Source organism: Acromyrmex echinatior, chromosome 1 (genome assembly GCF_024713525.1).
Source record: "Acromyrmex echinatior isolate Ae372 chromosome 1, ASM2471352v2, whole genome shotgun sequence".
Classification (NCBI taxonomy): Eukaryota; Metazoa; Arthropoda; class Insecta; order Hymenoptera; family Formicidae; genus Acromyrmex; species Acromyrmex echinatior.
This window is the reverse complement of record NC_141852.1, coordinates 26,508,120-26,518,949: the sequence shown is the minus strand read 5'-3', so window position 1 is coordinate 26,518,949 and position 10,830 is coordinate 26,508,120. Positions and strand designations below refer to the sequence as shown.

The 10,830-nt window shown below is 32.0% G+C and overlaps 2 protein-coding genes across 3 annotated transcripts in view; one reads left to right on the top strand and one right to left on the bottom strand.

The window, feature by feature from the left end:
* Window positions 1-10,830, bottom strand: part of Flo2 (flotillin-2) — a 117,221-nt gene that overhangs the window by 71,009 nt on the left and 35,382 nt on the right. The window lies entirely within an intron of this gene.
* Window positions 2,463-9,315, top strand: LOC105148251 (glucose dehydrogenase [FAD, quinone]). The gene is made up of 3 exons (XM_011059875.2): window positions 2,463-6,036; window positions 6,817-7,130; window positions 7,219-9,315. The coding sequence occupies exons 1-3, from the start codon at window positions 5,899-5,901 to the stop codon at window positions 8,639-8,641; spliced, it is 1,875 nt and encodes a 624-aa protein (XP_011058177.2). The 5' UTR covers window positions 2,463-5,898; the 3' UTR covers window positions 8,642-9,315.

Genomic DNA, 10,830 nt, shown 5'->3' with positions numbered 1-10,830 from the left:
CAGGTGTCCCTTAATCTGAATAATTATCTTTTTTTTTCCAGGAAGAGTATATTATACAGATTTAGTATTAAGAATAGCCGCATAAATACAATATTCATTTTCAATTTTTTATTCTTAAAGAGAATTGTTCTAAAAAGCGGCATTTTAATGTGTAAAATTACATTGTTATAAATTAAAAAAATATTCCGGTATTTCTGTCAGAAAAAATTAATGTTAAGGACACAATGTTAAGCAGCAACAACATAAATAGTGACAGAAATAGTACAAAAATAAGCGATATACATACACTCGTAATTGTCGCTTCTCGTTGCACAATGCCGCGAAAGAAGTTAAAGACTAACTAATCTGACGCGTACAGACCGTAATATTGGGTTATCTAAAAAGTATCCGCGGTTTTTTGTCACTAGACGTGTTGATGGTCAACACATCTAGTGACAAAAAACCGCGGATACTTTTTAGATGACCCAATATATTCTTTCATTTGCTTCAAGATTATAACGTACATGAACAAAATAAAAAATTTACTTATTTAAAACCTTTTGTTTCGTACTCTGCAAACGTCTCTCTATCGAATATATATTTTATAATGTTCATTCAGAGCTCAAACTGGACACAGTTCTTTAATTATAGATACTTCTTTAACTATTGTAGATTCTATAACTATAGATACAAATCTGAAAATAATTTTGTTAGAATAATATCAAAATAATTACCTAAAATGCTTAAACATGATAATGTAAGATGAGTACACGGTGATGAAGGGAGAGGTTGGTAGTAAAAGAGGAAAAGATTAATGGCGAAAATCTATCCTCACGAAGATGCCGATATGGCAACGGGATGGCTAAATCTATGAGAGGGAATGGGAAAGAATCAAACTCTCATGGATGTATTATAGTATTTTGTCAGGAATCGTAGGACGGATTAGAGCATGGAACAAGATATATAAAGCATGTATAAATACGAATGAGCTTCAGAGAACACTGCTTTATTCCCCTACACGTCTTCTTACTTAGGCGACTTCTTACTATTGCAACAACAACATGATAATTTTAGCGGGAAAGTCGTTCTGTCGTTCTTCTCATGCTTAGATGTCGCAGGCAAGCGACCAATAAGACGCTGACTATAGAGGAAAGCCAATAATCATCATAGTATAATCACGTGACCCCAATCAAACGCAAGATAACTCATGATTGTCAACCGAGCAGTTACAGTATAACGAATATAATTAAAATTGCAAACGCGCATAAACGCTTATTTCTTACAATAATAATACTTTAAAAAAATTTAACATTCTGGCAACCAGTTTGAGTATTCTATATAATTATTAATACGATTGTCCAACAAAAACATTTTTAGATTTACATCTAATTAAATTTTTAAATTTCAATAAAACTACTCTTTCGATGTATTTTATAGTTTGTAGGACATAATTCGTAAATTCTTGAGCTAAATTATGTATCTTTATTGATCTTAAATATATAAAATTTAAATATATAATATAAAAATATATAAAAATATATATGATACAAGTGTAAAAAGTGAATTATTAAATAAGTATCATTTTTCATACCAAAATAATTTTTTAAGTAAAAAAAAAAGTTTCGCTTTCGTACTTAAGTAATTAATTGAAAAATTATTAAAATGTTAATATTAAAAAATATATATCCGCATTTATTTAAATAGAAAAACACCAAATGTAAATATGTTTGCTAAAAAAGTTTTTTTTAACTCTCACAAATTATTAACATATACTATATTTTCATCCAAAAAGAGTCGATTGCAAATTTATTTGAGATATATCTCATTAAAATTAAAATCATGAATTGTAGAATAAGATGCCTAGTGAAAAATATGCGCTTCTCTTTCGTTCTTCTCTCTCTCTCTCTCTCTCTCTCTCTCTCTCTCTCTCTCTCTCTCTCCACATCAAAATGTACGACATGTTTGATAAAGAGAAATTAGATCTGAGTTTATACTACGCATGCAAAATGAAAATTTTCACTTCTTATTGATGCTGTTTTTACTTTTGCATCTATTTTGTGTGATATTTGTAAAATTTTATCACAAACAAAAAATAAACAAAAAATATATTCTTGCAAAACCAAGGTTTCGTGAATGTTGCAGTTCACTTTATCAAGGCAGAGAGCAGTCTAATATGACTTCTCGTAAAAAAAAAACGATGATAATTATATCTATTGCTCGATGAAGCCATTATGAGACTTTGTGGAAAAAAAAGTGGAACATCACTGCTGAAAGACCATTTTAGAATACATAAATCAAATTATTATCAATAGCGAGTTATTTCCATTATTTTTTAATTTGATCGATAAACCAATCACACAATTTTCGCAATTGCATTTCAATGCAGAATTACAGAACATATACATTGTACAATTACTGTTATGAATTTAAATTGATTTAGGATGTATGGTTATAGAATTCAACATATTTTTTTCTCCGGATGTAAGATAAAAATAAAAATACAAGATATAAAATTATACAATATACCATTCGAGATAATATCGTAAGGCATCAACTCTTTCTATTTGTAACTAAGATTCTAAAGTTCTTTAGAATTTATTGCAAAATAAGGTTATTGTATCGAAAAGTTGCAAAAAGTGAAACGCGATCGACAAGATCATAATTTCTTTCTCGCTGCAATTCTTACGAGTCGAGATTTAACGAAAGAATCGAAGCGCAGCGCATAGTCTCGAGGTAATGTAACGAAACGTAGATGTATGGATTGGAGAAGCACTACCTGCTAAACGGCACGTAGACATCGTTCGTAGACATAGAGAAAGTGTGCGCAAATAAACTCGTCTCCCCACTGTGTCATACATCGGCCACGAAAGCAAAGAGAAAGATGTCGACACCATTATCGCGCATGAAAGAGAGGAAAGTTCGTGTACGATTTACGCGTTCGAAAAGAAAACGATGTACTCCATCAAATTTTCTTCATTCAATAACATTTCAAAATCGCATACCGATAACATTGGAACGTCCGCCTATTACTCGCGTTTTACTTTGCGAAAAGAAATCATTATTTAACATACTAATTATTAAATAAAATAAATGATTAAATTTATTATTTAATGTACCTAATGTACTCGATCATTATTGCCAGAGGTAAGCCATAAAAAAATACATGTCTTATTTGAGCAATGCCATATTGCGCACCATTATTACATTGTTTCATTTCGCATTTTATCGATAGAATAATGTTGGATAATTTGGACCGTATTTTCTCACAGGATTTTGTTTTTCTTTTCGTTTTCTCTTATTGAGACATAAAAAATTCATTTTATTATATCAAAGGATGTAAATGGATCTATTTATTTACAAGAAAAAGTAAAGTATTTATTACAAGAAAAGGTAAAGTATCTAAAAATTTAGCTACATACTAATCTGAAAATTAACTTTGTTGGACCATTAAAATAATTATGTAGGAACTCAAACTAATTGCTAAAATATCGAAAATTTTTATAACATTTATTTATCACGCTTGAAATTTCTACGTAATTATTTTTACGATACAACAAAATTTTCAGTTTTATATCTATAGCTAGATTTTTAGATACTTTATAAAATCGTTCTTTCTATGTACATATTCTTGAATCATAAAAATACATTCTCAATAGTTATCCCTATTGAAATAAAAACAGATATAAACAACAAAATGAGTTTAGAAATTTCATTTATATGAAATAAAATATGTAAAATCTTCAAAAAAAAATAATGTAACCCATTTAAAAAAATTAAAATGCACGACAGTTTCACCTTACGGTATCATGTTTTCGTAAATTGAAAGGTGTATACTAGGGACCCAACTCCTTTTCACTCCGAGCATTTCTCACCGAAGCACCGCAGTTCAGTTCTTACCAGTGCTAGTTTCATTCCGCTGCCATTTTCGCCGATTTATTCTCGGACGTTCTCACAAAGTTTAAAGTTATTCAAGTTGGTGCGGTACTAAACGCACAATAACGCAGAATATAACCGAGATGTAATTCGTTCGACTCGAATATAATCGCAATCAGAAGATCATAGTCGACGTCGTCAAACAACAAAAATGTAAAGAGAGATCATCAAAGATCCAATCGAGATCATTAAAACAACGTGTGGAAAAGCAACGCAGAAATGTACGTGAATGATGGATCAACGGGTACAGTATGACACATTGCCAACGTGAGCAAGCTAGATGTTATCATGATCTTTGTGTCGCGCAACATCCGCATTTGCAAGTATGTCAGCGACATTGAAACGTTAGACGAAATTGTAACTCACTTCTTTCTGAATGAAGCATCATTTGATCATTGATTATTGTTAGAAAGAAATATGTAGGAATATATGACATGAAATGTATATTGAAATCTAGAGAGGAGATTTGTAGAATCTGTGTGATAAGGTATGTTTATACCCAAATATAAATAATTTTAATCCATAAAGCATGCGAAACAAGCGTGTCTCTTATTTCCCTCTTATTCTTTGTCGTATAATGTCAATATAGGTCACAATTATAACTGTAAGTTATAACTGATCTCACGAATGTTACATAAAAAGTTAATCTTATTACGTGTAAGAAATAATATTTCTGTACATTTTTATATCATTTCCTTACTATTTTCAAACTATTTTCAGAAATACATTATTTTTATAAATTTACAAGTGGCTCGCAAAATACAAATATAAAATACAAGGAACATTCAGCCACGCGCAGCCATACTTTTTGCAAATGTCATATGTTAAAATTTCTCCTTAACCGTTAAATACCGTTAAATTCATAAATTCGTTTCAGACAACTTCAACATAAAATAATTCAGAGAAAGACCGATTAAAAAAAGAAAAGCACGCCATGGTAGTCTATAAAATTAATTGTTTAGACTGCGTAGCCTAGTATGTATAACCGCACTTGAGCAAAAAAAAAATTGAACACGTGTATAAAAAAACATAAAGCAGACATAAAAAAAACGCTCAATTCTCTATCTGTCGTGTCTCAACACCGGTTAAATAACAAATATAATCTAGATTGGAATAATGTAAATATTATAGATTCACAAAAATTAAAAAAGTAGATAGATTAAAAAACGAGCAAAAGAAAGATCTAATTTAAAAAAATATATATATAATATAATATCTAGAGACACACTAGTAGTGCTAAGGTACGCGCATTTCACTTTACATCACAAATTAATATTCGATTGTCCTATAGACAACATGTTTCAACTATACTAACTAACAATAAGTCTTCATCAGCCAAATCAAATAAAATTTTAAAATTAATATAAAATATTTAAATGTTGGCTGAACTCTAAGAATAAAATTATTATTAAAATATATGTGTATATTTAATCAATTATTTTTCGATGCTCTTACGCATCTCAATCTGAATAATACTGAATACTGAAATATTAAAATCTGTAAATAATTAATTCTTATTGCGAAAAATATTACCTCGACCAATAGTCGAATCCGGATTTCTAACATTTCGTAAGAGCGTCTTCAGCTTTCAGATCAGCGAGGCCTTAATAATATTCTTCGTGATAATTAGCATGTGTAGAAACATGATATTACTGCGGTAGTTTGCTTTTCAAGACCAAAAAATTATTTCGGTGCGCAGTTTAAAAAACTACATATATAATAAAATACACACAGAATTATATAAGAACACTTAAGATCCAGCTGGACCGTTAAAGGCATTTATTTCATATACATTATTACTTCTATGTTTTAAATAATTCATTCGCATGTGCGTACGAAATATCGATATTTTATTTTTTTTTTATTAGTAAAATTAATTAATGGTTTATTTTCACAGACGACTCATGTTTTTCATCGCTCGAATGAATAATTTTCTCGAATGTCGCATTCAAATATTGATATGCTTGGTGATGAATACAAACGGAAATGGCAGCTATATTAACAAGCTTAATCGGCACTACTTCCGTTCTTGGACTCGGTTTGATTCCACTTTTGGCCATCGGTCTCACCATCTATAGATACAATAATCTCGATCCAGAATCACATCCGCAAAATGCGCGAGAGGTATGAAAGGAAAAAGGAAAAAGAAGAGTAGAAGAGTTGTATAAATTAATACTCTTGTATAAATTGAATAGAATTCAAACAATTTCTTTCATACAGTCGATAAAGTAGTGCTTAAGATTCATTATTAATTACCGACCAAATAAATCTAGGATCGTTAGATCAGTGACACACAAGTGAAATAAACACGAAGTTAATCGTCGCTTATAAATTAGCTTACGAGTTGACAGTTTCAGAGCGCGAAATATTCTTCTGGTATTAAATACTTGAATTATATCACAGAATAATATAAATTAGTCTTCCCCTTTGCGCATATATATGATAATAAAAACAATTAAGTCAAGTCTACCCTGAAATTGTTACCATCAACAATTTATTGAATTCCTGTTATTTTATAGAACAGTTTAATCAAATATTAAAATCAATCTATTGTACTGTAGATTTATTTCATCATGCTTATAAAATTATTTTAATTGATACAGTTACGTTCGCTTACTACCAATAATATTAATAATAATAATTTAGTTAACTTTATAAATATTACATTTACATTCATTTAATAAATAATGGTTTAGTCAACTTTGTAAATATGCTTACTACTACCACTCTATCAGTTCGAATCACCCTTCTGGTAGTTGAACGAATGTCTAATATTAATACAATACATTCTCGAATACACTTAACTACATTATGTTATGTTTCGTTTTCAAATTCTTCCAAATACTTGTATAATTCTACGTATATTTGGTACTATACTTGAATTACATAACAATGCGATTTCAGATATTACGAATGTATGACTTCATAGTGATTGGAGGTGGCAGCGCGGGTGCTGTGGTGGCCTCGAGATTATCGGAAGTACCTAATTGGACGGTGCTACTTTTAGAAGCTGGCGGTGATGAGAATGAAATTTCGGATGTTCCCCTGCTTGCTGGTTATAATCAGCAGACAGAATTCGATTGGAAGTATCAGACTTCACCACCTGGTATATCCGCCTATTGTCTTGCCATGATAGGCGACAAATGTAACTGGCCCCGCGGCAAAGTTCTCGGAGGAAGCAGCGTTCTCAATGCTATGATTTATGTTCGTGGTAATAGGCAAGTATATTTATTTCACTTTTATTGCTAAGACTGTCACATTAGCAAGTTGAAGACGATCAAACAATTAATGAGACATTGCTTATAGGCACGATTACGATAACTGGGCTCGATTGGGTAACACGGGATGGAGCTATGAGGAAGTATTCCCTTATTTCCTCAAGTCCGAGGACAATCGTAATCCGTATTTAGCAAGAACACCTTACCACAAGACAGGAGGTTATCTGACGGTGCAAGAACCGTCTTGGAGAACTCCTCTGGCGATCGCTTTTTTGCAGGCTGGTCAAGAAATGGGCTACGAAAATCGCGACATAAACGGATTCAATCAAAGTGGCTTTATGTTGATACAAGCAACGATTCGACGTGGCAGTCGATGCTCGACAGCGAAGGCCTTCTTACGACCGATTAAGAATAGACCAAATCTGCATATAGCAATGCACGCTCAGGTTTTGAGGATGCTCTTCAACGCCGAAAAAAGAGCAACGGGTGTAGAATTTCTTCGCGACGGCAAACAACGAATCGTAAGATGCAGAAGAGAAGTTATCTTATCCGCCGGCGCCATTAATTCGCCTCAATTACTCATGTTGTCCGGAATCGGTCCCAGCGAGCACTTGACTGAATTTGGTATACCTGTGATATCAGACTTACGAGTCGGAGATAATCTTCAAGATCACGTGGGCCTTGGTGGACTGACTTTCTTGGTGAACGAGTCGATCACTTTAATAAGAGAACGATTTCAAACCTTCTCGGTGATGTTTGAGTACATCGTAAAGGAACAAGGACCCCTGACCACCCCAGGAATCGAGGCGTTAGCCTTTCTTAATACTAAATACGCTGACAAATCCGGTGATTATCCGGATATACAGTTTCACTTTACGCCAACTTCCATCAACTCCGACGGCGAACAAATAAAACAGATTCTCGGTCTGAGAGATCGTGTATACAATATCATGTACAAGCCTTTGCACAATGTCGAGACTTGGTCAATTTTGCCGCTTCTGCTGCGACCCAAGAGCACAGGTTGGATCAGGTTGAAGAGCAGAAACCCCTTAGTTCATCCGGACATTAATCCCAACTATTTTACGCATAAGGAGGACATAGATGTCCTCGTGGAAGGGATCAGATTGGCGATGCGGGTATCCAACACCAGCGCATTTCAGAGATTCGGCTCGAGACCTCACACGATTCGTATGCCGGGCTGTCACATATATCCGTTTGATACATACGAATATTGGGAGTGCACCATACGACACTTCACCTTTACAACTTACCACCCAACGAGTACCTGCAAAATGGGACCGCGGAGCGATTCCAAGGCTGTCGTGGATCCGCGATTAAAAGTTTACGGAGTGAAGGGACTCAGGGTCGTCGATGCTTCCATAATGCCTACCATTGTTAGCGGCAATACGAACGGGCCGACTATTATGATCGGTGAGAAAGCCAGTGACATTATCAAGGAAGATTGGCGAATGAAGGGAAAGGGAAGTACCAGACAGAGACGAAATGAATAAAATTGGATTTTGGAATTATACGTTGTACATCATTTCGTCGTATCCAGATATAACTAAAATGCCAATTATATCATACAAAAATTACCACTAAGCTTTCTTTTTTTTACTTTTTTCCTTTTTATAACACATCTTAAAATATCAGGTTTTTTAGATATCTTATTTTCATTTTTCGCAAGCATGGTTCACGTACAATTTTCATCATTTTTTTATGGAAACTTGATAAAAAATCTCTGTTTGTAGATCTCTGTGTGTAAGATTTGCATAATAATATTTTTAATAGAAATCAGTAATCGATATAAAGGCACATTATAAAAATTAATGAGATATTGTCAAATATGATGTCTAAAAGACTCTCTCATTACAAATTTAAGTATAAGTATTAATTAATAAACAACTCACATGGAGAGAGAGAGAGAGAGAGAGTGTTTTGTGTATGTTGAAAAAATATATATTAATATGTCAGAAACATTGAGTGTTTCAAAGTCAAGAAACTAAAAATTTTAATGGCGATGCCATTCTACTTGTATGTAAGATAATGTCAAAATATTAATTTATTCATTTAATTTATTCCATTAAACACCGATTATATTATCAATCAATATCCTGTATTTATTTTTGTATATCATAATATGTATAATACTCCTTCATATATAATAATAAATAATTTATTAACATTTTGATGTAAATCTTGATAAGGATTCCTTATACACATAAATTGCATTAAATTCTATGTATTCAATCAGTAACAAGCACTTACTAAAAGTGCATTTCCTCGATTACTACTATATTTCCGATATACAAGAACATGACGACTTTCAAATCGTAAGTGGGCGGATGTAATTTTATATAACATCTCGTGCCAAAAGTCGCACATAGCAAAGCGCATATTTTTACTCTCTATTTCCGCTTCCTCGTCTTATCTGCTAACGCATCTTACAGAATAAATATAGCAATTCAACGAAGCAATACATTAATTATTTAATATCAATTAAATTAATTGATATTATTTCCTTTTTCAATTGTCCATATGTATTTGAAATTTCATCTTTGCGTCATATTGCTTTCTAGATGTCTCCGTTATATCACATCACTACTTCTAATGTATGTGGATTTTTCTTTCTTTCAGTGTATTCGAATATATACGTAATATTATTCAGTATGTATGCGAAAAGAGGTGGATTACCAAGAGAGTGAAAGTGAGATCGACTGTCGTCGTATTTACATCAGACTTTAGTCTGTTAGCTTTATGCGCGAAAATAGCTTGCGTAAAGTAACAACTAACAAAAGAAAGTGTAGACTAAGAAAAGAAGATGTGTTTCTGAGAAATATATTACATGGAAAAATATTCCGAGAAATATTATAATTTGGAATGTATGATCTTTAATTGAATACTTGTACTGAATAATATTTTGTATTGCTATAAAGATCCAAACTTTTGGAAATACGAGACTGTACATCGTATTAAGCCCACGATATTTTAATCTACTTGTTTAGCACGTGACTTTATCGTAAACTTATCTAAAGTTTAAATCGCATACTATTTCTATCGCTAATTTTGCCGTATTCCATTTATTAATTAAGTCTCAATTGCTTGCTTCTCTCATAGCGATACTTCATATACGGTTTTTCTTTTCTTTTTTCGAAAGATGTTTAAATCCATTTTACTTCGTTGACGAAAAATGCGGAAAGGTGCAACTAGAAGAAATTGATTTATTGTCGCAAAAATTATAATGCACTCATGAGAAAACGCATATTATTTCGTTGCATCAAGCTCTATAAAGCCAGCAGGACCAAATCGGACTTATTGGAATTTTTAGTACTCATTTTGTACTAAATTGTACCATTAATAATAATTTTTTACCGTGTACTATTTCGAAAAAAATCGTGATGGTACTAGCTTAATATTAAGCTGGCAGGACCAATTCAAAACAAAAGAAAAAGAGAAAGATAATATTAGAAATCAATACGATTAAATTTGTACTATTTTGTATTGCCAAATATAAAAGTTATTTAAAGCGAAACAAATTGATATTCAAATCTGGTATTCGAATAAACAATGCAAACATAATATAACTAATACTATATTTTAAATTAATTCGTTGAAAATGGAAATTTTGCAAAGTTTTTATATAGCTTTACATATAAATGACAGAACACATATCGGAAGAATAAACGCTTCACGTGCTTTA